This window comes from Lepus europaeus, chromosome 2, assembly GCF_033115175.1.
Source record: "Lepus europaeus isolate LE1 chromosome 2, mLepTim1.pri, whole genome shotgun sequence".
Taxonomy (NCBI): Eukaryota; Metazoa; Chordata; class Mammalia; order Lagomorpha; family Leporidae; genus Lepus; species Lepus europaeus.
The window spans coordinates 79,089,739-79,116,636 of NC_084828.1; the positions used below are offsets into that span (position 1 = coordinate 79,089,739).

Sequence of the window (26,898 nt, forward strand, 5' to 3'; positions counted from 1 at the left end):
GCAGGGGAAGGGTCAGCACAATGGTGAGTCGCGAGGAACCACAGCCGTGTGCCAGTCTGCAGCCGGCCCTCGCCCCCATGGTCACCGCCAGCCAGCGCTCCCTGAAGTCAGATGGACCCCCAAGGGCAAGGCAGCAAGTTCTTGGTCTAGTGCCGAGGGAGAAAAGCAAACTGGCCCCATGGTCCCACCTCCACCTGCTCTGTGCCTTATGAAGGCAAGGAGCCCAAGAGCCCAGGACGGTGGTATCAGCTGTTGGGAAAGCACCGTTGTCCAGGTGAGGCCTCGGGCCGGAAGCTGTGTTTGTTCAGCGGGCTTGGGTAGTAGGTGGTTGTGTACACATTGGTCTGTTGCAATGGGTAGAAGTTGGCTCTGTCATCGGGGATCAAATTATTCTTGTTCAGAGTCTGTGCAGGGAGGAAGGGACAGAGAGCAAGCGTGAGGGCAGAGACAAGGCAAGGACAGCCAGAGTGCATCCCGGCACGGCATCTTCCCAAGTGCCCTGTCCAGTTATGCCCGGCTTAGCACCAGGGCCAGTGCACCCTTCGCCCTGCCCACTGCCCTTGCAGGACGGCCCTCACCTTGAACTCCATGGGTGTGTACTTCTCGTTCTTAGGGGTGCCCCCACCCTTGTAGTGCAGGTGGTTGGGGGTGGCGGGATGGACAAGTGTGGACTCCTGGGACTGGCGCTGGCAGTGCTGGCAGGACAGGTACACAGCCAAGGTCAAGAGCCCGGAGCCCAGGAAGCAGGAGACACCAGTGGCCACCAGGTCGATGAGACTGAACCCTGCAGGGAGGAGAAGCAGGTCTAAGAAAAGGGTCACCACGCAGCAGAGAGACTCCTGGCTGTCTCTCTGGGGACAGAAACAGCAACAGGACATTCTGGGACATCAAGGAAAGTGCTTTGAGGCCAGAGGCCACGGAAGCAGAGGCTGGGGAGCCTTTTCCGGGGACACTTTGGGGCTTGCGTCACGGGACTGCAGTTGGAGGTCTCTTTCTTGAGACACAGTGATGATGGCATCCTAGCTGGGGGCATGGGTGCAGCAACCCAGACCCCTCTCCCTGCACAGCCTCAGAGCTGGGGGCCCTCAGCAAGGCTTGGCGAGCACGGGTGGGAGACGGGAAGACTCCAGGCCATGGAGTGTGATGGAGGAGGTGTAGAATGCCCACGTCTGAGGTCCTCTCACCTGCACAGCTGGCGGCCTCCTCCATGCTGGAGGCAGGCAGGATCACTGCAGAAAGACAAGTGGAGAGGGTGTGAGGGGCAGAGGGGACAGAGAGAGAGGTCGCCTTCCTGGGCTACATGCACCTCTGGGAGGAGCCCTGGGCCAGTGCTGAGCTGCAGGACTGGGCCTGGGCCCTTCAGTCTCCTCTGGCTCCCCCGATGCCCTCTCTAAGAAAGGCTGTCCCATTTGCGGGGGGTGGGGGAGTGCCAGAACCCTGAGTGTGTGCACTGAGACAAAGACATGAGTTCATTCGTAGTGTTCCCACCTCCCCAAGTGTCAGCCGGCGCCTCCCAGAATGCAAGCCTCAGAAGCAGAGGGTTGGTGGGAAGGAGCAGGCGCGATGACCTACCAGGAATCTCGCCGTAGGGGCAGGGGCGGCTCTGACTGCTGTTCCCAGCACAGGTACCGGGCCCTGGCACCAGCTCCTCACAGTGCCGGCTGCGGCTCTGGGCTCCATCCTCAGCACACGCACCCCACTCGGACCACGGTGACCAGCCTTCTGTGGGTAGTGGGTGGGATGACGTTGCCAGCCACAGGAGGGCCCCAGTGCACTCCCCAGCCCTGGGCTGCGAGCACCCAGTACCTGGGCAGGCCTGCGTGGCACACAGCGCCTCCTCCGTGTGTAGCCCGAGACAGACATCCTCGCCAGGAGAGGGCGCGGGGCTGGTGCAGGAGCGAGTGCGCTGGTAGTGGCCCCCACCACAGGAGGCTGAGCAGGGGGACCACGAGGTCCAGCAGGACCAGGCTCCCCGGACTGCAAGGGGATGGAGTACGTGAGGGCAGTGCCAAGAGCAGGCAGGGCTCAAGAGTCTTCCTGTCACCCCACTGGCTGGCACCGATCTCACCCACCCAGTCCCCACGCTGCAGGCCACTGTTAGGTCGAGCCCAGCACAGCAGGATGGCAGGGGAAATGCAGGCAGCAGCAGGCTCATGTGCACACACATAAACAGAAAGAGAGAGAGAGAGCGAGCGCGAGCCATTCCAGCCCATGCCCAGCTCCTCGGATGGTAACCCTTTACCGGGGAGAAAAAAGTGACACAAGGCAGGAAGAAGGGCCCCACTCCAGCAGAGCAGCCACTGAGTCCAGGGTCAAGGCAAAGCTGCTCTGGGGGCCCCTGCGCAAGAGGCGGCAGGGAGAAGAGGCCCCCTGGGTACGGGGGTCTCTTGGGTGCAAGGTCTCCCACCCCCTATCAGAGTCCTTGGGTGCAGGGTTACCTGGGCACGCCTGGGGGTTGCAGTCCTGGTACTCGGCGGCGTCGCCCACGCACGGTAGACCTCCAGCGCGCGGCTCGGGGTTCGTGCAGGTCCTCTTGCGAACGCGGTAGCCCAGCTCGCAGTCCCGGGAGCAGGATGACCACGGGCCCCAGGGCGCCCAGCCCCCGCTCAGCGCGTGCGGGCCAACGTTCCCGCTGCGCAATAGGTCCTCCACCAGGGCTGGGGAGGGCGCAAGTCTCAGCCAGGAGGGCCTCCGGCGCCCCGGCCCTGGCCCCCGCCTCCCGACTCGCCTGCCCAGCCCCCCGCCGCCATCGCTCCGGGGGCGGTACCGTCCGTGTCGCAGGCTCCGGAGCCGTCCGGGGGGCACGTTCTTGTCTCCGTCCTCCTCCTGCCCAGCTGCAGGCCGTGCGGGTCCGGCAGGGGCGCGCGGCAGGTGAAGCGGAAGCGCTGCTCCTGCCGCGCCCCGCCCGGTGTCACGTTCACGGGCAGCCACGGCGTCCAGGGCGTGTTGCGCCGCACCTCGGGGCAGCCGTCGGGGTTGCACGTCTTGAACTCCTTCGGGGTGAGAGCGGGCGGGTCTCAGAGCCCCGCGCTCCAGGCCCGCCTGCGCCCTCCCGCGCCCTCCCGCTCCCGGGGCTCACCACGCCGCAGCCCGGGCAGGACTCGCCGTTCTCGCAGGCCCGCCGCCGGGACTGCACGCCGCCCCCGCAGTCGCTGCTGCACTTGCTCCACGAGCCCCACGAGGCCCAGAAGATGGGCACCGGGCAGGGCGTGTGTTCATTACAGAACCTGGGAGGGGGCGAGGAGCCGTCACCCCGGGCGCCGCCTGTGGCCCCTGCCACGAGGTCACCGCGAGAGCGTGGGAGATGCCAGGCTGCTGGTTCGGAGGCCTTGGGGCAGGCCTGCCCGCAGGACCCCCGCCCTGGCCCGCTCACCGCTCCTCACGGCTCTTGCCCACGCAGATGCGGCCCCCGTGGCGGGGGGCAGGGTTGCTGCAACTCCGCTGGCGGACCTGGAAGCCGATGCCACAGGACGTGCTGCACTGCGCCCACGATGACCACGGCGTCCACGCCCCATTCCTAGTGGGGAGCAAGGGGACAGAGACCCGTGGGCTCCTGGGTCCTAGCTGCTTGAATCTAGCCTAAGAGGCATATTGTGGCCTTGTCACGTTGGACCACGCAGCGACAGGAAGCGTCAGCTCCTAAGCAGGCCATCTCAGGCTGAGCCTCTCAAACACACAATGAGAGCCTCCTGCCACATACCAGGCTGCATTCAGGGCTAACGACACAGACATGGGACATGGCCCCTACTCACGCTGACCAAGGCCATGGTCACCTTTGTGGCCGGACATCCTTGCACCCAAACCCACCTTCTCTTTCTCCCTGGTCTGACCCGTGCACCTGCTTTGCTCCAACTTCAGACACTGCTCATTCATGTCTACTTTGACATCAATTTTCAAATTCAAGCTTTTTCACATAACCCTGAACATGCTACTGGAACCTTCCTTTATCATTAAAATAGGGTAATGAGTGTGTTCCTACCCCATGAGGCAGCCACAAGGGTTAAGTCAGCAAGCATATGTACCATGGTCGCTGTCTAGAATTATGGGTGAGCTGCTGCCATAACATCTGATGGCAGCCCCAGGCAGTGTGCAAGTTCGGAGTATGTGCATACCCCCTTCATCTGTCCCAACCACTCTGGGGTGGGTACTGTGGCCGTCAGAGACACTCGGGATAGGCGGCTCGGTCCAGGTGACACCCGCAGACTGGGGGAGTCCAGGATGGGCACAGCGCCTGCCCGCCTTGCCAGGCCCCCATGCTGTCCTTCATGGTGGGACAGTGAGGTTAACCTTTATCTGGGAGAGACTGTCACGCCTGCAAGAGTCCCAACAGGCGGACAGAAACTTCTCTCCCACCAGTGTGGGAATGCCTCCCCTACTCCCAAGGCTCACTGGCCACCTCTGCACTTCCTGGCTGCACTGCCTGAAGTGGTTTCCATCCCCTGGTGCAAACATGTGGGCGGGGATGCCTCACTTCCCCAGGTCTCCCCACCCCAAACCAAGGCACACACCGTGCAGGCCCTGTTCTCACACACCTGGAGCAGTTGGCGATGTGGATGGCCGGCCCCAGGCAGCCGAGGCCCCCACAGCGAGGTTGTGGGGAGTCACAGGATCGTGCCCGACACAGGCAAGAGCCGGAGTTGTCCCCATCTAAGTGCTCACATGGTTGCCATGGTGACCATGGGCCAAAGCCTCCATCCCGGGTCACATTCCGCACCTGCAGAGACACACAGTGGGGGGGGGGGGTCACACAGGGCAGGTGCAGAGAGGGCATGAACCCCCCAGGGACCTTGAGGATAGCAACGGGGAGGCCTGAGGTGGGGGGGGGGCATGAAGGAGTTCTCACAGGACACGCCGTGATGTTCTGGGTCCAGAGGCTCATGTTGGAACTGTCTTCGAGTGTGCTGCAACGTTGCTGCTTCCCATCCCAGCCACAGTATGGGTCTCGCGCCCCCAGACATGCCCTGCCGGACAGAAGTACTGAGACTCAAGCCCACTGCCTTCCCAGCCTCACCTGCATCATGAGTACATACCTGGACACTCCCCTCTGGGCAGCTCTCTCCATCCAGTTGCCCTGTGTGGTAATAACTGAGCTCCCTGAGCTCCAGCTGTGTGTCAGGTGTCTGAGGTGCCCCGCCTCCAGGCTGGTCTCTCTGCAGTAGCCTAACAAAGAGGCACATGCCCAGGCACGCCCTCAGAGCCTCCTCTTCTCTTCTCATATTCTGGAGCTCCTGTCTTCCTCTCCTTCTGATGAACTCATATAGTATATCACATGTTTAACAAAAAAATTCAAATGTCCACTACTAGGGCTTCAAAGAGGAGAAAGACTCTGGTGATTATGGCACCAGGATTTGCTGTCCATTGCTCAGTGAAGGGAGTAGCAGCTCCTGGAGGCAGAAGGAGGGTGCCCCCCAACACCTTCAGAGCCCACTGCCAGTCCCAGGGGATCTGGATCCCTTCTGTCTCCTCTCTCCATTTATACCTGCTTCTGTCCAAGTCGGATGAAAGGGGTCTGGAGACAGCATGTGGGCAGGGACTCAGAAGTTGGAGGACAGGAAGCAGAAGAGGAGGTGCTAGGCTGCAAGGAAGATGTGGCTGACTGGTGGGGAGTCCCCACCATTAGGTCTGCAGAGATTTTCCCAGGGGTCCACGGGCCAAGGTGCCATACAGAAGAGCGGGGAGGCTGCGATTATTGGAGTCTCCAGCAGAGTCTCCTGCCTCTCTGCTTCTGGAGAGTCACCTGTCCAGTGAGCTCTCTGTTTTTCAGGCTCCAGAAACAAAGGAGACTTGACAGAGCAGAGTCTTCTTGATGCTGGAGGGGGCAGGAGCACACAGCACTGCCCCTTCCTCGGGCCCACCATGACCTTGTATAGGTGAGGCGATGCGTGTGAGCGCACCATGGCGTGCCCCAGGATCCACAACACTCAGAGGCTGCTGGCAAATCTGTTTCTACTCTGTTCACCTGGGATCATTTGTGAACTGTCCAGGCTCTTTTCGAGGAGATGACAGTTTGATGTGCAGGGCTGTCGTTGGCAGACTCTGTCTCACTGGATGTCTGAGACCAAATACGTGTGCACAAACAGTGCCACAACCCGTGGTCTCCAGTCCCTGCTCGCCGCTGACACTGGGCAGAGAAGACTGCCAGCATACTGGGCCAACTGGAGCTCATAAAGCCCACTCAAACAAACTCAAACTGCACAGGCAGCTGATGAGGCATTTTACAAACATGCTAACTAGAAAAATAGTTTGCTATGACTAGTAATTAGCAGTACCAACAAATAAATGTCTCCCTGTCAAAAACTAATGTCTATCAGCAGAGAAAATGGCTAAGGGCAGAACATGGCAGAAGGTTCCAGAGAAATGGTATCTGTCTCTGGCCGCTGCTTTCATCTAGGCCGTGGCCAGTTCTAGAGCAGTAGTTCTGAGTCATGACTGAGAGTTAGAATCTCCTGGGCCTCTTTTAGAAAGGTTTTTTTTTTTCAAAGAATGATTTAGTTATTTGAAAATGAGCATCACAGAGACAGAGAGGGAGAGAGGAAGAGAGGAAGAGGGGGGGGGGGAGAGGAGCTCTTCCACCTGCTGGTTCCCTACCCAAATGGCTGCAACAGCCAGAGCTGGGCCAATCAGAAGTCAGAAGGCAGGAGCTTCTTCTGGGTCTCCCATGTGGGTGCAGGGGCCCATGTACTTAGGCCATCTTCCACTGCTTTCACAGGTGCATCAGCAGGGAGCTGGTTGGGAAGTGGAGCAGCCAGGACTTGAACCAGGACCCAGGTGGGATGCCAGTGCTGCAGGAGGTAGCTTTACCTGCTACACCACAGTGCCAGCTCACTTTAAAAAGTTTAAGCAAACCAGACACAACCCCTGCTCCTGCCACCATCCCCCAGGATCTAGGCCTTATGAACTGGAACAGGCCCCAGCCCTGGAATCTTCTATACTCTGGCCAGATAATTCCAACGGGTAGTCATGATTGACAACTGCTGCTGTTCTGGGGCCAGGAGGTGAAGTGCTTCGTCCTTCCAATGCATGACAGGACAGGGAAGGAGGAAGACAAATGCAGGGCAGATGCTGGCCCCAGCCTGCCCAGCCCAGGCCCTCTCACTGTCTCCACCACTCCTGCTCTCAATGCAGTCCCAGAGGAGAAAGAGGACAGTGGATTCTCCATGGAGAACCTGCCCCTGCCCCTGGAAGCCTGAGGGAAGCTTGGAGCCCCAGGGCTGGTGCCCAAGCTGTCTTCAAGTGAAAGCTGTAGGGGACCCACCACTGCCCCCCTGGTCCGGAAGACGCCATATCCAATCACTTATGGCCAAAGGCCACTTTAAAGCTTACAGAGCAGGCAACGCTCTTAAGACATGAAAGCTGCAAGTAGAAGAGACTGAAAGTGCATCTCTGACTGCAGAAGTGGGTGGCAGTTTAGAGTTCTTTTCATAAAAGGAGCCATCAGACCGATGATATATCACCATGTCTTTTTTACTGCGCTGTCACAAGTAGCCATTACAAAAGGGAACAGGTTCACTCTGTAGGCTGGGACAGAGACGGATGTGCAAGTCCTAAGCAGGCTCCGTTTAGCAACAGTCTCATGACGGGAGCTGTCCAAGGTGGAAGGGAGAGTTCAGGAGCTTGAGAGCAAGTGGTCATCACTGAAGGCTGCGGAGGCTGTGGCCCAGCCTTCAGTGATGTGTGCCCAGGCCCTCAGCCAGGAAGGGCAGTCGGAGATAAAGGCCTCATGCTCACAGGCACGGGCATCTGTGAGTGAGCTGGAGGAGAGGGACCCCTGGGGGCAGGGCGAAAGGCTGCGAGAATGAGCAAGGGGTCGTTCCTGCCCACCCGGGCTCATTCTCAATGAGCCCTGGTCTCTCCAGCCAGGCCAGGGTCCTGGGGATGCTCCTGGGGCTGAGGTGCGCCTGCGTGAAAGCAGTTGGCTAGAGGGCCGGCACTGGGCACAGCAGGTTAGGCTGTTGCCTAGGAAACAGTCTTCTATCAGAGTGCTGGTTCGAGCCCCAGCAGCTGTACTTCCCATCCAGCTCCCTGATAATGGGAAAGCAGGCTTGGGCTCCTACACCCATGCAGGAGGACCCAGAGGGACTTCCTGGCTCCTGGCTTCAGCCTGGCCCAGCCCTGGCTATTGTATGGCAATTTGTGGAGTGACCCAGTGGTTGGAATATCGATTTCTCTCTGTCTCTCTTTCTCTCTGACATTCTGCCTTTCAAATAAGTAAGATAAATGTTTAAAAACAGCAACAAAAAATAAAGAAAGAAAGAAAAAGGCTGCTTGGAGACAAACCCCTGGATCGTAGACAGAAGAGGGGGTGACCTGATGGGGCCTCTGCTTACCCACCCTCATCCTCCTGCCAGCTGAGTGGACTGTCACAGGACACAGTGAAACCCTGTGACAGCAGCCCCACCCTAGTGCAAATTCCAGTGTCCTTAGATGGGCAGTTGGCTCATCAACTCCTAGAGTGCTTGGTTGGTAGCTGCATGTGTTTGCTTAGTCACTGTGTTAACCTGGCAATAATAGAAACTTGCATTTTTTTTTTGAGGGGGGGAATCTAAGTACAGCTTTGTGGCAGGGTTATCAATGTGGGCACCACAGGCTCCGATCTCAAACTTGGGAGACCAAGTTGGACGGAAGCATCCCAACTGAACCTTTCCTGCTTTGCTCCAGGGTAGAACAGCAATGGGCACGCCTTGCAGCCTCGCCACCCACGTACACAGCATCTTGCCTTCCTCTGGTTCCACTGCAGACCCCACGACTTCATATCTAGCTCTTCCTGGTGTCCTTCCTCACAGCGGTGTGCTGCTCACCCCTGATTGATCTTTGTGAAACTTCTTGCCTTGCTGCCTGTGACCCCACTCCCTCCCTCTCCGCCCGCTGCAGTGCCCCCAGCCAGAGCCTTCAAGTCCAAATCCTCCCTTGTCATTCACGGCTGCCCCCGGTCTACTTCCTGGCCCCGTTCTCCAGGCTTCCCTGGCACAAACTCCTCTCTGGTCCAATAATCTGTCAACTGAAGGATCCCTCACGGCGGGGGGTGGTGGGGGTGGCCTCTTTGTTCCCTGGGCTGGGCGGGGCTCCCTGGATGGCATAAAGACATCCTGAGATGCTGGGTTTTGCTTTAAAGATTTACAGCCTCTTGGAGAACAAGACGTTTGGGAAAAGTTTAATAACAGCACAAGAGCTCAGGAAGAACGTAAGAAATGGGAAAGCTGTCAGCAGTTAGCCAGTGATTCACTGCCCAGCATTGCTGTCTGTTCAATGTCACAGATTCTGAGGCTCCAGAGAGCCCAGGAGGCTGGGGGTGGGGTGGGGTGGGGCTCCTGAATGTGTTCGGGAAGATAAAGCAGGAATAAAGACACTCGCTGCCACCTGTGACCCGGGGATCCGGTACCCCGCATGCGCTCTGGAGTCCTAACCTGACAACAGCTCTGCATAAATCGCACACCATTCACTCCATCAAAGTCCCTCCCACCCCACTTCCTGGAAGAGACAGCAGATACTCAGAAAGGTTAAGTCACCTGCTCAGTAGCTGAACGAAGGCCAGGTGGGTCTAATTCCACCTGTCACCCCCCCCCACCCGTCCCATGTCAGATATCGACTGGGGTCTCCTGCCTCCACCACACACCTAGAACTTCGAGGGAAGTTTCAGGCCCACTCGTCTTGCCTCCTCGCACACCAGCAACCCTGCAAAGTGTCCCCAGACTGCAGGGCTTTGTAAATGTGGGGCATTTCAGTGACGGAGCCATGAGTCAGGGCTGAGACGCTTGCGTGGTTCCTCTGCCCAGCTCCCAGTGCAGCCCGCAGGCACCGAGGAACGACCCTCGGCAGCAGGAGTGTCATTTGTCCCCCAGCTCTGGAGGACAGATGGCACAGCGGGGGGACTCTGTGCAAAGGTCACAGAAGCCCGAGTGGCTGTGGCTGTGCCAGCTTTTGACAGTGACACAAAGGAGGTGGTGCAGCCTGGCCTGGGGCGGCAGCAGACCGGGCTGCATTTCCACCTGGCCTTGGCATACGCTTTGCTTTCCCCTGTCACACCGGTATCCCTGTTGGCAAATGTGTGAATCCACAACGCAGCTCCTCCACTTGGTCCCTCACCTCCACCGCACCCACCCCAGCCTTCTCTGCAGCTTCTGAGAGAGGAGGGAGGAAGAGCAAAGGCTGGGAGCTGACTCCAAGCATCATCTCGCGTCTGCTCTCACCTCTGGGCAAGAAGTGCTGTGGTTGCAAAGATAAAACTCTCTCCCTTGCAGGGACGGGGCCCATGCAAGTGGGTCAGAGACGTGATGGCAGGGACCACAGCCATCACAATCTGCTAAGCACATGCTTCCCCCAGGCACAGATAAGTGCTGCACTCAGTCCATCCCAAGGAACCCCCACCCCCACCCCAGACCCTGCGAGATCGCTGGGGAGGCAGAGACCAAGGATCAGAGGCTGGGTGACTCGTCCAGACAGTGGCCTGGAGACCTTGCGGGGGCCCGCCCTCCCGCCGCCGTCCCCGGAGTGGCCACCTTACCCCTGGCTGCGGTAGGCGGCACACCTCTCAAGCGGCACGCGTAGCACGCCTTCGCTCAGCCCCACGAAGAGCGCGCGTGCGCTGTGCAGGATGCGCAGGCTGCGCAGCGGCTCGCGGCGTCCAGGCGGCAGCACGTGCAGTTCTTCCAGGTAGCAGCCGCGCAGGCTGCGGCTCGCCGTGGACAGCGCCTTCAGGATGGTGCCGGACTCTTGGGGGAGGCAGAGGAGCGGGGCAGGCAAGGGTGACCCCGAGGGCCCCCGGGAACCTCGCAGCCCTGCCTCTGCTCCCCACCCCGCTGCAGCCCAGGCTGGGCCAGGCCGGCTCACCGGTGCCGATGTAGAGTACGTGGTAGAGCGTGTCCTTGGCCTGCACGAGGTCCACCACGAGGTGGGAGAAACGCACGCTGTCCTGGGTAACGCAGGGCTCGGGCGTCACCGGCTGCACGGCCTCGCTCATCAGAAACAGGCGCTGTGCGTCCTGCAGGCTGCGCTCGGTCAGGTTCTCGTTGGGGCCGGTCTCGGGCAGGGTGCCACACTGCGGTGGGAGCGGGGTCACGTGTGCCCAGGCAGGGGCGACTGCCAGACCACGCCCCCCACCCGCAGTGTCCTCCCTGCGGGGTCCCCCTGCACCCTTCCCTGGGAACTAAGCGAACATGGGGACGAGAGACGAGGGAGCTTCCAGGGCTGGGGACAGCAGAGGGGACTGAATTATCTGTAACCAATCGTCTGAGTGTGGCCCTCAGTGCCCTGTGGCGTTGTGTCACAGCCGAAAGCTGTCTTGGCTGGTGGGGTCAAGCCCTGCCTTTTTCCTGTGTCCCTACCACCTCAAAGTTCTCATGATGTCAAAATTGAAGGGGGCGGCTCCCCCATATCCTGTGCATGTCAGACTGCACACATCTGCAGGACATGATGCGCTCTCCCTAGTCCAAGGGGGTTGAGTGCTTTGCCCCAGGTCGCACAGAGCCAGGCTGGGCTGTTTCGTGGGGCTGCACAGCCTGAGCTCTTTCTCAGCTCTGCACCAACCAGCACCTGGGAAGCAGCCTCCTCTGCCCGCTGGCGAACCCCTCCCTCACCATCAGAGCACGAGGATGCTCACTCTGCCCTTGGCTGGGCCCTGGCCACTGCGCTGGACACCCTGCAGGCACACTCCAGAAGCTCGTTCAGTGCTGTCGTGGCTCCCTATGCGGTATGGAGTTCCCACTTCCCCGCCTCCCGGCAGGTGTGGCATCACATTTTGAGATGGCTCAGAGTATGCACCCCTGTTCTGCCTCCTGCCCACTATTTGCTCCTCGCTCAGGGTCCTAGAAGTTACCACCCTGTTGGAGAATTATTGCAGACCCCACAGATGGGTGAAGGGCCCCCGGGACAGGTCTGCGCTGAGCAGCTGGGAACTGGCTGTGGCAGGGGAATGTGGGGAGAAGCAATGTTGTGAAGGGAGAGGCAGAGACGGAGAGGTACCTGGAAGTTGGGGAGGGGGTTGGCGATGGGGAGCCAGGCAGCCCGGGGGTTCTCCTGGTAGCGAAATGGGCCATTGAACGCCTGAGAGATGGCACTGAGGTTGAAGGCGCAGACGGCAGAAGCGGCAATGCTGTTTCTGAAAGGCAAGAGATGGTGGGATGCGACCCCCCCCCACCTCCAGGGACCCCAGCATCTTCCTTCGAAATTCCACAGCTGTCACATCCAATCTGCAAGGCTTATTAAGCCCACCCACTGGCCCTGGGGCCTGGTGCACTGGAGGGGAGTCAGAGAGGAGCTGGGGGCCTCACGATCTGCAAATGCCCTGGGAGAGACCCCCTGGGGCCCCTGCTCCCAGAAGAAATCCCTTTCACATCACAGCTCAGCCCGATACACACAGCTCTGTACTGAAGTTGCGTGAAAGAATACTTCCCCTTACTAAATGCATTATATTTGACATTTTGATTCCATTCCATTCTGATAAATGTTTACTGAAAAGCTGGTTGCTAAACCACAGGTCTATGCTATAGCCTGCAAGGCCCTGAGCCCAGCAGCTGTGAGACCCTCCAGTCATGTCTGCACGAGCCCGATGTGAACGGCACCGAGAGATGACACCGCCACACCCGGCGAGGCCAGCTCTAGCCTGGGCCTGTCGTCCAGCTCTCTCCACCGCTGTGTGACCTCAGTCCCTCCCATGCCCTCTGGATGGGGCACTGTCATCCTGGTGGTCTCCCGGCAGCCTGTCCCGCCTGCTCATCCCTTCTCCACACAGCAGCCAGTGTGAACCTTCCAAATGCACGTGCAGCCTGCTTCCAACCCTCTGATAGCTTCTCCTTGCTCTTGGATAAAGATCAAAGCCCTGAGGGCAGTCTACAAGGCCCCTGGGACAGAGCGCCTCCTGCCCCACCCCTTCAGCCTCCTCTTCACCTTCAGAGCTCCAGCCAGACTGGTCAGTTTCTGCAACATTTTGTCCCATCCCAAAGAGCTGCATGCGTTGTCCCCTTGGAATAGACTGCTCTCCTCCCCTGGTTAATCCCCACTCATCCTGTAGGTGTCACTTCCTTCAGGAAGCCTTCCCTGACTACCACCCCTGCATGCTGTTAGAGCATCTCCTCCTAATATCCTTCCCTTTGTAGCACTTACCACCATTAAAAATGAGAGTTTAATACCCACCCCCACTCTAGAATGTAGGTTCCTTAAAGGCAGCGTCACATCTGTCTTTGCTCACTGATTTCCCACCCCCCACCCCCCAACAGGATGTCCTGGCATGGAGCAGGTGTGCAATAAATGAACTATTTCCAATACGCACTGATGGCATCATTTTCTCTTGATGCCCCCTTAGCTACTTGCTACTGCCCATCTTCTGGTATTGAGGGCTGGGCATGCCAAGTCCTGGCCAGCCAGTCCTTAGCCCACGGTCTGTGTGGGCTGGGCCTGCGGCTTGGACGGCCCCTCTGCGCCTGCGTGCCAGCCTGCCTCTCACCCTGCTCACCCCCAACACCGTGCTTGCAGTTGCTCTGGCCCTCACCCAGAGCCTGGGACCTGGGGCCCACAGTCAGCAAGCACCACGCTAAGGCTCATAGGTTTCTGGGGTCCTCACGGGGAACTCCAAACAGCATGCCGTAAGCAAACGCTTTCCCTGGGCCCATCCGGATGACAATCCTCCGCATGGGTTAGCCTCTGTCCAGGCGGAGAAGGTGGGAGGAGGGTGTTGTGATCTCCAAGGGGGGAGGGGGTCGCCTTTCCGTACACTCAGGAAACACAGGCTCTAATGCCCTGCCCGTGTCTTGCTCTCGCAGTGTAGACGGGAGGGGACAGCTGGGTGGTCAGAGCACTCTGAGGGTTAGATTTAGCAAAATCGTGGTGCGCTGAGCTTGGAATCCCTGCCCCAGATTCCGTGAGGGCTGCCGCTATAGACAAAGATGCAAGGGCTGGGAGAGGGCCCGGCCAGAGCGCGCTGCCGGCGGACCAGACGGACGCCGATGGTGGGGGGGCAGGGACTCACACGTTGGTGGTGAAGACGCCGTAGATGAGGTCCTGCTCGGGCAGGTGGAAGGCACTCTGCAGCTCGTTGTAGTAGAAGGGCACCTCGCCCGGGCGGGAGCAGTTGAGCCGCGCCTTCATGAAAGTGGTCCACGTGTCCTCCAGCAGGAAGCGGCCGCCCACGTCGTTCTTGCACACGCGCGCCACGCGCGAGTACACCGTGCGCCCGCAGTCGTGCTCCACCGCGTTCTCCCGCAGGAAGAAGTAGGCAAACAGCCCGATGTCATAAGCTGCCACGAAGTTTGGCTCTTGGGGTGGGGGTGGGGGTGGGGGGCAGAAGAGGCACAAGGGGTGGGTCAGGCCGGCAGGGAAGAAGGGGGCGGAGTCAGGAGGACGCCAGGACTTCCGTTTTCCCTGCGTGGTGACCTGGGGGCTCTCGCAGCCCCAAGGGAGGCTGCAGCACCGTCCACCTGTGCTTCAGAGTAGCAATGCGCCCTGCGGATCAACCCATTGGGTCCTCACAACAACCTGCACCCATATTGCAGACGACACCATCACCGCACGGGGAGGTCGGGCCCCTATTTGAGCACACAGCCCGTCAGCAGAGAAGGATTCGACCCGAAGGAGCAGAAAACTCCAACTTCACCACGCTCCTCTTAGCCCCCTCTCTCCCATATGCTTTCCCCTAGCCAATCCCTAAAGCTCTGTCCCTCTGGCCCTTGTCCCATGCCCCTGGGGTGGCTGGGATTTCCCTGGGGCTCATCTGGACTTTGGGCAGACATCTGCCCTGCTCTGGACCCCTTCCTGCTTCCTGGAGCAAGTGCGAGCCCTGTCAGAGGCCAGGCAGGGAGGGAAAGCGGTAGGGGGGCCCGAATAGCCCGGCAGGGACAGACCCCGGGGGCGGGGGGGGGACCTCCTTACCATTGAGCCACTTGGAGTTGTACTGGGCAGTGCGGAGCGGCGGCCCGCTGCCCAGGCTGCGGTAGATGGCAGGGTCCCGACCCGAGAAGTCAATGACCGTGGCGGCGTAGAGCTCGCCCTGGGAGGAGATGACGGCTGTGGAGTTGTGCCGCGGGTCGTAGGGGCAGCGGGCCACCCCGTTGATCTTCTCCAGGGTCCGGCTGAGGTTCCCCACCTGGGGACGACGAGGTGGGGGGGAGAGGGGACACTTCCCTGAGGCCCTGGGGCTGCCTGCTCTTTCCTCCTGGGCCCCTGGTTTCTCTCCGCCTCTCCTCCCCCACCGTCCTCCTCGCTGCCTCCAACCCCATCCCTCGGAGGGAGCAGCCTTCGTGGAGGCCATGGTCATGCCAGGCGCTCCATCTGCTCCCCAGTCAGAACCACTGCTGACAAGGTAGACCAGTAAGATACAGGAGGCCCAGTGCAGTGTGAACTGGAGATGAACAAAGAATAATGTTCTAGTATGTTTGTCTCAGATGATGCGTATGATATACTTAGGCTAGAATATCATGTGTTGTTTCTCTGGAATTGAAATCTAACTAGGCATCTTTAAAAAGAGTTTATTTACTTATTTATTTATTTTGGACAGGCAGAGCAATAGAGAGAAAGAGAGAAAACTTCCCTTAACTGGTCACTCCCTAAAATGCTTGCCACACCGGCGCTGGGACAGACTGAAGCCAGGAGCCAGGAACTCCATCCAGGTCTCCCATGTGAGTGGCAGGGACCCACCCACTTGAGCCATCACTGCTGCTTCCCAGGCTCGTTAGCAGGGAGCCTCGTGGGAAGTGGAGCAACTGGGACTCAAACCAGAACTCTGATGTGGGACGCAGCTCTCCCAAGTGGTGTCTTAAGCCACTGCACCCCAACACCTGTCCCGGGCATCCTTTTTCTGTTTCGGTTTTGGGTTTGGTTGCTTTTGCTGTTGTTGTTGTTTTGTTTTGCTTTTTGCTGACTTTGGCAATGCCATGCCAAAGCTGTGTGACTGGGTGAGAGAAGCCCCCGAGGGTCCCCTTCCGCCTGTCCCACCCTGAGCTGCCCACCTGTCTGCTGGTGCAGAGCGGGGAGAAGGCATTGGTCCCGCACAGGAACACCTTCCGGCCGGTGACGAGCAGGACTCGCACGTAGTTCTGACACTCCTCCTGAGGGGCGAAGCCAGGTGACCGAGGGCGCGGCTCCCGGGGGTAGGGATGGGGGCCGCCCCTCAACGTGCAGGTACACATCCTCCAACACAAGCCTCGGCCCACAGCCAGTCTGCCCAGGGAGTCAGCTTGTGTCTGGACATCCCCTCGCTGGGGCCAGCTCAGACGCTCAGGCCGTGACACCCACCCCCAGTCATCTGGGGTAGGGGACCTCAGGCCCACACTCTGCCCCTCCCTCCCCACAACCACAGGCCTCGCCAGCTCCAAGCCACGTACCTCGGTCTTGCCTTTGCTTTGGCAGGAGCGGCGCGTGTCCTCGTTGGAGGCCCACTCCGTGGCCTGTGGGAGGAAGACACAGATGTGATGTGGCGCTGCCAGGGCGGCCTGTAGGACAGAGCCCTTTGAGGGCTGCCTGCTCTCCCTGCCCAGAGCCCGCCCCTCCTGCTTGGAGCAGCAATGCCCTCACATCGCCCTGTGCTGGACTTCCCCAGCCTCCCTCCCTAGGCCAGCCAGGGTGGGGGCTGCAACACCCCACCCCCACCCCTGGTGCTGATCAGGAGACAGGGAGTGGGTCTCTTATGTGCCACGTGACCCTCAGAAGCGTCGGAGGCAGGGAGAGCGTCTCTGGAGAAAGGCTACATTTTGCAAACCTTGGGTACCCGGCATGCAGTTGTCCCAGGACAGCCCTGCAAAGTGGTGCATTTCTCCCACCCACAAGGAAACGTGTGCTGCGCGACTGACTCCCTGATGGGCACGCAGCTGGAGGATCATGGAGCAGGGACTGGAACCGAAGCCCTCCCCTCCCTACCCCCAGCTTCTGAGGCCACGTAGGACTTGTCCCTTTGTCTCCCAGTCTTTCCTACCTGCTGCCCTGCCCCCAAGGCGTCCGCAGTCCCCTCTTGTTCCCTCGCAGTACCACTCAGGCTGTCAGAGACACTGTGTTTGGGGATGCGGGATTCCCTCAGGGACCAGGGGGACAGTGCTGTGTGCTGCTATGCCCATGGCATCAGGAGGGGGCTGTCCCGCTACCCAGTTCTCCTTCATGCATTCTCTGTCTTCTATCGGAAGGGAGGAGTGCCCCCTTTCCCAGCCCAGCAGGGTCAGGCGCCCCTGGTGACTCATTTGCTGTTTCTGGTCACATGGATCAACAGGAGCAGCTCCCTGTCCTGGGAGAATGAGTCCTAGCAGGCAGCGCTCCCGTTCACACAGGCGCACAGGAGCCCACCTGCTTTCCACTGCTCTCAGAGTGGCTTCCAGCTGGGCCACCACTGCCTGCAGAGCAGCGCAGGGACTGGTGGCATCGGAGGGAGGCAGCGACCAGGCTGCTCTCTGCTTTCCGGGCAGCAGCAGACCACACCCGGGGATGGCTGCTTTGGGGGATGGGCTGACTCCTGTAGGCCCTGGATTCAGGAGCTACGTGAGAAGTTTGTCCATCAGATTTGTGGGCAGACTGGGCTCATCCCACCAGGCCAAGCCTGGAGCCCAGGCCTCTGCTTCTCCCAGACCTCAGAGAAAGGCAAATGACCCCTGGTCAGGCCACAGAAGCTCGGGGTTCATCGGGGCAGGTGCAATTGAGCCTGGTCATACTCAGGACCCGTCGACTCCCAGGCTGAGCCTGGCATGGGTGTGGGGCATAAAGATGGGACCTCTGGGAGCCAAAGAAAGAGCAGGGAGCCACGCACCCTGCAGACGCCCAGACTGAAGGCTCTGGGCTGGGCAGTGGCACCGCAGGGATTACTGCATGGGCAAAGGGACCTCTTGGGCCTTGGGGTCCCTGAGCACAAGGGCAGGTTGAAGGGGTCAGCCTTGGTCCTAAGGGAGCAGGCAGGTGTGTCCGATAAAAAAAAGCAGTTAAAGTTATCCTGAGCTCAACAGCAGGACAGGCACCGTGCCAGGGACTTGACACCTGCTCTGCTATCCTCTCAGCAGCCAGTGAGAGAAAACTAGAGCCCAGAGAGGTTGAGCCATTTGGCCAAGGCCACACAGCTCATCAGCAACCAACCCCAACCAGACACGTGGAGAGCTTAGCACTTCCTGCCATACCCTACAGCCTCACACAGTGAGCAGATGTCCTGAACCAAAAGTTAGACCATATGGCCCGAAAAGCGTACATATATTTATAATGATAACAACACAGAATGAGCTTTTTTGAGCTTTGTTTATTTTTAAAAGTGTTTTTTAATCAAAGTAGTGATGAATTTTAAAAGCGAAGCAATGTGCAAATTGTATTAATAGAAACCCTGAGAGCCCACTCCTCCCATCCCCCAACCCCTTCTCCCAAGGAAACTTTTAATTCTGTTGACTGGTTCTCTGGGTGCTGTTTTTAAAATTTTTTTTAAATTTATTTTCTTTTCATTTGAAGGGCAGAGAGAGAGAGCGAGCGAGAGAGAGACTTTCCTTCCGCCATCTGCTGGTTCACTCTGAAATGCTTTTAACAGCTGGGACTGAGCCATGCAGAAGACTGGACACCCAGATCTCCCTCCAGCAGGGATCCGAGTACTTGATCCATCCTCTGCTGCCTGCCAGGGTGTGCATTAGCAGGAGGCGGGGTCAGAAGCAGAGGAGCTGGGACTTGAAGAAGCAGCCACTCCAACGTGGAAAGCCGGCATCCTAAGTAGTGACTTAACAACTGTGCCAAATGCAGTGTGTGTGAGTGTTTAAACCAGTTTCTCAAAACTCTGCCTCAGGGTTAGCCGTCATCTTTTAACTTCCTGTTACAGAGGTGAATATTTCCCCACGGGCCCATCTCCATTGTCTCCACCCCAAAGCACATAGGCATCTTCCCTTCCCAACCTCTGATTATGATTATTTTAAATTAAAATCAAGACTGCAATTTACATTGTTGCAAATCTGGAAATATTGCTTACTGCTACTAGCTAGCACCACAGGCTTCACTGAATCTAAGACACTGTCGATTTCTAACAAAAAGGAAATTTGCTGTCAATCAAACTTTCTTATTATTTAAAATTTTAATGTCAACTTATTGAAATGCTCATATTTAAACATATATTTTATCACATATCAATCTTGTGCATAAAAAAGAAAAATGGAAGCAAAGTTAAGTATCCTAAACTTTCTGTGAATTCAGTGCCGATCTCTGCTCAACCACTTTTCTACTCAGTTGTTTTTACTGCTTGCTTGCTTGTTATTTTAGAGTATTACTCTTTGAACCACCCAGCTGTCAGTCAGCAATGCAGTAATTCTTTTTTTTTTAAGATTTATTTGTTTCTGTGAAAGGCAGAATTACAGAGAGAGGAGAGACAGAGATCTTCCATCCACTGGTTCACTCCCCAAAAAGCTGCAATGACCAGGGCTGGGCCAGGCTAAAGCCAGGAGCCAAGAACTAGGAGCTTCATCTGGGGTCTCTCACAGGGATGCAGGGGCCTGAGGACTTGGGCCATCTTCCACTGCTTTCCAAGGTGCATTAGCAGGGAGCTGGATCAGAAGTGGAGCAGCTGGGACTTGAACCCGGTGCCATATGGGATGCTAGTATTGCAGAAGGTGGCGTTGCAGGTGGTGGCTTAACCCACTGTGCCACAACACCAGTCCCAGTGCAGTCATCCTTACAGAAATGTCCACTCTCATCCCCATGGTTTTTTCCAAGGCACTGACCCCATTCTGCAAGTTCAGGTGCTAGCACTTTCTTGATTTTACCAGAAGGTGCCCACAGAAAGCTGGGTGATCAATCAGGGCCAGATTGCTTCCGCACAAGATCCTACAATGTTTTGTGCACTGAAATGTCAAGTAGTCACTGTTGTGATCAGAATCCCAGGAATCATGACCAAGTTCATTCCTGCACAGGCAGTAATGGCTCCCTCAGGACTACAGTCTGGCCAGGAGCGACTGCGAGCCACGTCCTGATTGGAGACCCAGGAAAACGCAGAAATGTGCATCCGCGAGTCAGCACCAGCTCTGCATTCTGCTGAGGTTTCCTCTCTTGCACGACTTCCTGTTTCCCTAGACTGCACAGTTGTCTCGGTTGTGTTCATTTGCTCGTGTGGCGTGTACTCATCACTGACGGCTCTCAAAGCTCCCAGAGATCTGACAAAGCCTTCTTGACACTAGTTGCAGATTGTAGCACCAATACTCAGATCCTTCGCCACCCTCCAGCCCCTAGGGACTGGCTGCGGGGAGGCCTCCTGCCAGCCACTGACCTGGTCCCTCCTTCTCTCCTCTCCTGCTTTCTGCATCCCATCCTTCCCTCTTTCTCAGATTACTCATTTTGATGGAATGCGTCTCCAATATCTTCCTAAGAGAAGGACCACGGGAGGTCCATTTTTTAAATTTTCATTTTATTTATTTGAAAGCCAGAGTTACAGAGAGAGGTAGAGACAGAGAGAGCGAGGTCTTCCATCCACTGGTTCACTCCCCAGAGCTGTGCCTATCTGAAGCCAGGAGCCAAGAGCCAGGAGCTTCCTCCGGGTCTCCCCAGGGGATACAGGGGCCCAAGGACTTGGGCCATCTTCTACTGCTTTCCCAGGCCATAGCAGAGAACTGGATCGGAAGAGAAGCAGCCGGGACTAGAGCCAGTGCCCATATGGGATGCTGGCGCTTCAGGCCAGGGCTTTAACCCGCTGCACCACAGTGCTGGCCCCTGGGAGGTCCATTTTTAAAATTCGTGGCATGTCTTTTTTCTCTCTTCATATTTAATTGGTATTTGTGATATAGAATTCTAGGGGGGAAATAATTTTCATGCAAAAATGTAAAGGCATCGATTCCTCCACAGTCTTCAAGATTCTAGCATTGCTGTTCAGAATCTGATTCAACTGGACCCGCCACCCTTGGGAGTGGCCTTTTTTGCTTTTTTCCTTTAGACTCTGGAAGTTTTTCGGGTCTTGTCTTTTTAATCAGAGTGTCCTGAATTCCACAAGGATGGGAGTGGGTTTCTTGTGGGAAATCAGCCAACCTCTTCAGTTTGAAGGCTTCTCGTTTGTCTTGGCAAGTTTGCTTACGTCACATCATCTGAAATGTCCTCCTCACCTTTGCCTCTGCTCTCTCTATAAGAACTCTTATTAATCCAGCCCACCGTTGGCCCCTGCGCCGTGGTCCTCCAGGTCTCTGCTGTTTCTCTCATTTTTCGTTTCTGCTTGTTCTGTTGTGTGTTTTTATTTCTAGTACGTTGTTCTTCAACTTTACCTTTTAATTCTTCAATTCAAATTTTATCTTCCTAGTGGCATTTTTCATTTCTATGTTTTAGATTTCATGAATAAAATATTTCAGAAGATACTAGTTGTATACAATTAATTTTTTAAAAATTTTATTTATTGAGAGAGAGAGAGAGAGAGAGAGAGGAGCGCTCCCATCCTTGGTTCACTCCCCAAATGCCAAGAGCTGGAAACTCAATCGAGGTTTCCCAGGTGGTGGCAGGAGCTCAATTATGTGAGCCATCACCTACTGCCTCCCAAGGTCTAGAAAGCAGCAGAAACCCAACATCAGAAGTCAGGAACCAGGCATTCAGATACAGGACACAGGCATCTTAACCAGGGACGTCTGAACCATTAGGCCGAACACCCACCCCTAAAATGTCTGTTTATATTTCTTGCATCATCTCTCTTTTCCTAAAGATTTATTTATTTGAAAGGCAGAGAGACAGCGACAGAGAAATCTTGCATCTGCTGGTTCACTCTCTAAATGGCCACAACCATCAGGGCTGGGCTAGGCTGAAGCCAGTGAAATCGGAGCCAGGAACTCCATCCACATCTCCCACATGGGTGGCAGGGGCCCGAGTACTTGAGCCATCATCTGCTGCTTCCCAGGCACATTAGCAGGGAGCTGGATCAGCAGCCGAGTGGCTGAGACGTGAATGGGTGCTCGGAAGTGGCTGTAGGTGTTGAAAGCAGTGGCTTCGCTGGCCACACCCACTCCCATGGTGTCTGTTTCTTACAGCCTCACTCACTCTCTGCTTGCTTGGTCTTTCCCTTTAGAGACTTTCTTCAAAGGTCTGTGGCTTTGGGCTATCTGTGCATACTGAAAAATAAATCCCTAACCACTTCCCATGGAAAGGAACAAGGTGTCCTGGAGAATCAGCTGACTCCAGGTCTGGGGCAGCAAGTGCACCTTGTCATGGCAAGGAAGCTATCAGAAGCAACAAGGTCAAGGTTAAAAGGACACAAGAGCCAACTCCAAGCGACCCCTACTTGTGAACAATGGAATGGTCATGAAAGAGAGCTGTGATGGACTGAACACACATCAACAGTGTTTAAATCCATGACTCCATAATGCCAATAACAAGAAAATTAATTGATCAGCATTAAAAAACACTAGCAGACCAGCTCATTATTTGAAAACTGGTAAATAAAGACAGAGTAGCAAATATTTATCCTGCTTTTCCTGTCTGACTGCCTCACTGAGTAACCAGTGAACAGAAGCCTCTCTTCTCGGAAATGGTCTAGTAATACATTGTAACAGCTAAAGATGGAATGTGTCCAGGACATGGCCATTAATGAGAGAGAGAGAGAGAGAACCATGTTACGTTATATCCCCCAGACTGCAGTCAGCGAAACCCATTGAGATATTTAGCAATAGGAAATTCTTATTAATTTTAGATCACTGAAAATAAGAATCCCTGTCTTTTACAAATACATACAGAAGGGCCGGCGTGGTGACGCAGTGGGTTAAAGCCCTGGCCTAATGCACTAGCATCCCATATGGACACCGGTTCTAGTCCCAGCTGTTCCACTTCCGATCCCGCTCTCTGCTATGGCCTGGGAAAGCAGTAGAAGACGACCCAAGTCCTTGGGGCCCTGCACCCACGTGGGAGACCTGGAAGAAGCTCCTGGCTCCTGACTTTGGACTGGTGCAGCTCCAGCTGTTGCGGCCATCTGGGGAGTGAACCAGGGGATGGAAGACTCTTTCTGTCTCTACCTCTCTCTGTAACTCATATAAATAAAACAAATCTTTAAAAAAATACATACATACATACAGGTTCTTCCATCTGTTGGTTCACTCCCCAAATGCCCGCAATAGCCAGGGCTTGCAAAGCCTGAAGCCCAGAGCCAGGAACTCCACCCAGGTCTCCCATGTGGGTGCCAGAGACCCAACCACTTGAGCAATCATGTGCTACCTTCCAGGGTCTGCATTAGTGGGAAGATAGACTTGGGAGTGGAGCTGGGATTCAAAGCCAGGCACTCTGCTCGAGGTTGTGGGTGTCTCAATAGATACCTTTACCGCTAGGGCCAAATGCACACCCCTATCTGACAGTCCAATCCCTGAGCCCTCTGGGCGTCAGCTTGCTTCCCTGCCATCCCCTCCTCCAGCTGTGCCCTCTGCTAATTCACGACGATGGCTCCATCCACCTTCCACTGTCCAGAACGGCTTTAATCTCATCTCCATGGCCATCTCCTCTTCCATTCTGTCATTGTCATGTGCACCTTTTAAAATCCTTCGATATTTCTTAAGGGTACAGTGAAAATGTGGAGATAGACACATATGACCGTTGTAGCACATTGGTGCTTTAGAGGAGGGCTGCCCCAGTAATTCCAGGCTGGTGATGGGGCAACTGCATGGCCCTGGGCCATGGGAGATGGCTGGCGACACAGCCAGGGGCCTGGTCTGTCCAGGGCACTCAGCTCCTCCCCTAGACACCTGGGATCAAAAGATGCTGGCTGCGCCGTAGTGCAGCTTCTGCACACTGAGCCCCCCACCTAGCAGAGCCAGGTTCGAACTTGGACGAGGTAGAGAGAAGCTGGAAGGGGGCTCAGGGATCACCTTCAGTGTCTGCCCAGGCGCAGACAAAGCCCCACTATGGTCATTATTTTTGCACCTGCACAGCGTCTGGCAACCCTAGGCCACTGATCTGTTGCTGTCAGGCTTCCAACCGTGTCCCTCCCTGGAAGTGCTCTGGCCAAGGTCACTCCTGAGCTCCTAATGGCCAAATCCAAGACCACTCATCGTGCCAGTGCTCTCCGAAGCCCCCGATGCTGTTGGTCACCGGCCTCCTTTTCTCTCCCAAGACCAGTCTATGAAGCTACACTGAATAACCGTGGTGGGTGGGCTGTCCCTTGTTCCCTGCCCCCATGCCCTCACTCTCACCCCTCCCCACCCACTGCCCCAGCTGCTCCCTTCCTGTCAGTGCTTGGAGAATTTGGGAAGGAGCTGGCTGTTTCTATTTTCCTTTGGGAATAGTAGTTTACATAAATTGTTTAATAGGGATTAGGTACTTAGAAGTCCCTTTAATAGACACTAGTTTGCATAAACTGTTTGCATTTAGCGGCTCCTTTAAGGAACATTAATTATTGAAACCATCAATAAAGCCCTGAGCCTGAAGTTTGCTTAAATCATACCCTGGAGCCAAGCGGGAGGATGAGTCTGGCAGCGCAATGGGGAGAGAGACCAGGAAGCCGGTGGGGGCCTCGGCCCTCCCTGCCTCCCCCCGGCAGAGCGGTGCAGTTCATCGCCTGGGTGCTGGGAGCCACTGTGACAGTGCACAATGGGGACAGTAAGCTTACAAGCAGGGCCCCAAAGCCCCCAGCTGGGCAAAGGCAAGGCACTCAGTGAAGCTCGGCTTTTGCCACGAAGTCAGGGCCTCCTCACCCCAGACAAAGATGGGAGCCCCACACTGAACTCCAGCAGCCTCGTGGAGGGGCCACCCACAGCCGGCCCCAGACAAGTCCTCACGCCTCGGGTGGGAATGTGGGCGTGAAACGGTTTCTTCCTTTCCCAGGTTCTGTCATACACATGATCTATAACCTGTGCGCCAGCTGTCACAGGCCTGGGGAGGCTCAATGCATGGAAGGCCTTTTTGACAGGCTAGCCTGGTGGGTTTACCCAGCTCTGTTTAGCTGCACAATGGGATCACCTGGAAGCTTTTAAACCCCCAGTGCCCAGGCTGTACCTCTGAGCAATTAAGGCAAAAATCTCAGAGTAGGACAGGAGCACTGGTAGTTTTTATTTTATTTGAAAGAGAGAGAGAGAGAGAAAGAGAGTCTCCCTTCTGCTGGTTCATTCCCCAAATGCCCACAACAGCTGGGACTGAGCTAGGCTGATGCCTCCCATGTGGATGGTGGGGCTCCACCTGCTGCCTCCCAAGGTGTGAATTAGCAGGAAGGCAGAATTGGGAGCAAGTAGTCCCGGATGGGATGTAGTGCCCCACGCAGTGTCTTAACTGCTATGCCAAATGCCTGCCCCCACCGGTATTTTTCAAAAGCTTCCTGGAGATGATGGCGAGCAGCCAAGGGGGCATCCTGTGGTCTGCAGTCGGGCTAGGCCCTTGCCCATCCTAGCACTGGTACCCAGCCATGCAAACCAGAGGCCTATATGTCACCACAGGCCCAAGCACGGCTATGTCCTCCAGGGCTGCCAACTCCCCTTGTGCCAGGGGTCGCCTTCATGGAGAAGACAGTGAGCCTGGGGCTTCCGGGGCTGTGTGACACTGTGGCCGTAGAGTCCTGCCACCTTCAGATCCCTCCCTCTGTCTTCTCCCCATCCCATCAGCCTCTGCTTTCCGTCAGCCCTCCCTGTCACTCACAGAGCTGGTTGCTGAACACAGGCCTGGAGCTCCGGCTCAAGGGCAGCTCTGTGCTGGGCCCCGCGTGCTTCCCCTGTGCATCCCTCTCTCCTCCCCCCTGCAGCCGCTTCATGCTCCCAGAAGACCTTCCCTGGCAGGCCATGGGAACCGCATAGAAAGCCAGACCTCCCTCCTCCCAGCCACTTTGACCCACTTCTGCACCAGCTCCCCCCCAGGCCCTGACCTGCTGGGTCTGGCATCTCGGCTTTGTTTTCTGTGAATGTCAAGTGGAAACTGGGCTCTGCATGGACTGCTTCTGACCAAGCTGGCAGGCCACGGGCGGTTGCCTCTGGGAACTTGCCCTGCCTCGATTCAGCCCAGGCCCAGGCCCAGGAACAGGCCACAGGGTCCCCCCTACAGGAAGAGGACATATGTGATCTCTTACACGCATGTTCCTTGAGACAAAGGCTGACATGCTTTTGGGTCTCAAATGCATGGCCTGGAGCAGAGGTTCAGCAAATGTTTACTGGGAGGGTGGCTGGCTGGACAGAGGGACAGGTAGGCTGGTAAGGACATGGACAGGAGGACAGAAGGATACTTCCTTTCAGCTTGCCCTCACTCCTGCCTGGCCCTGCCTCCCTAAGGGCGCACCTTCCCTGCCTCCGATTCCTCCCCTCTGAAGGCCAGCCACAAGCTGCAGTGGCCTCTTGGGGATGGACCCAGGAGCAGCGAGAAGGAAGCAGACCAGAGTGTCGCCCAGCCCGCCAGGAGGTGGTGAAGCCCCAGACCCCACAGCACTTGACCAACTCCTGACCTCTGCAGGTCACAGGCTCCACCCACCATCTTTCGCTGGAGGCCAAGAGACTCTGCCTTCCTTGTGCCCCCCTCAGCCCCCAGCTCAGTTCTGGTCCACGGTAAATTTTCAACGAGCACGTGACCACCAGGAGGCCTGGAAGCCTCTCAGACGTGGGACTTGGGGAGGGAGAAGAGATGGCTAGCCTTTCTCTGGAACGTACAGCCTCTGCTGGGGTGGTCTGGCATCTGTCTCTTAATTTGGGATAAATGTTCTGGATCAAGGAGTCCTATTAAAACGCTTCTCGGTGCACTGAGGGAATTTCGCTCGGAGAGTCTCTCTTGACACAGACAATAAATCAATCACAGCTCACTGAAAAGACTGAGTTAAAATGGGATCACCCAGGCCACACAAAGAAGGGAAGAGAGGACACCTTTTCGCTTGAGGCCCAAACTCACAGACCCTCCTGCAGACCTAGGCTCTGGACTTAGCATGACCGGCTGTCCCAGTTGGCCCAGCAGAGCCCCAGTTACAGACTGCAAGTTCCATGTCTTGGAGAAACCTTCAGGCCCGTACAAACAGGGACAGCTGGTCACCCTAGGCCCGGGCTCTTCTGCCTTTTCACC

General features: G+C 56.7%; 1 protein-coding gene across 3 annotated transcripts in view; it reads right to left on the reverse strand.

Annotated features, from left to right (window-relative positions):
* Window positions 1-245: 245 nt before the first annotated feature.
* Window positions 246-26,898, reverse strand: part of SEMA5B (semaphorin 5B) — a 36,626-nt gene continuing 9,973 nt past the window's right edge. The window contains exons 4-21 of one of the 3 annotated variants that reach the window (XM_062177131.1): window positions 16,311-16,373; window positions 15,936-16,034; window positions 14,860-15,073; window positions 13,961-14,246; window positions 11,959-12,094; window positions 10,828-11,035; window positions 10,502-10,709; window positions 4,844-4,961; window positions 4,533-4,714; window positions 3,374-3,517; window positions 3,080-3,227; window positions 2,768-2,993; window positions 2,439-2,657; window positions 1,807-1,977; window positions 1,573-1,722; window positions 1,185-1,229; window positions 579-784; window positions 246-404 (exon numbers count right to left, since the gene is read on the reverse strand). In XM_062177131.1, the coding sequence (XP_062033115.1) occupies window positions 246-404; window positions 579-784; window positions 1,185-1,229; window positions 1,573-1,722; window positions 1,807-1,977; window positions 2,439-2,657; window positions 2,768-2,993; window positions 3,080-3,227; window positions 3,374-3,517; window positions 4,533-4,714; window positions 4,844-4,961; window positions 10,502-10,709; window positions 10,828-11,035; window positions 11,959-12,094; window positions 13,961-14,246; window positions 14,860-15,073; window positions 15,936-16,034; window positions 16,311-16,373 (2,982 nt within the window). Of the gene's footprint in view, window positions 405-578; window positions 785-1,184; window positions 1,230-1,572; window positions 1,723-1,806; window positions 1,978-2,438; window positions 2,658-2,767; window positions 2,994-3,079; window positions 3,228-3,373; window positions 3,518-4,532; window positions 4,715-4,843; window positions 4,962-10,501; window positions 10,710-10,827; window positions 11,036-11,958; window positions 12,095-13,960; window positions 14,247-14,859; window positions 15,074-15,935; window positions 16,068-16,280; window positions 16,374-26,898 lie in introns of all 3 variants that reach the window. The other 2 variants (XM_062177122.1, XM_062177114.1) reach the window with 2 other exon arrangements.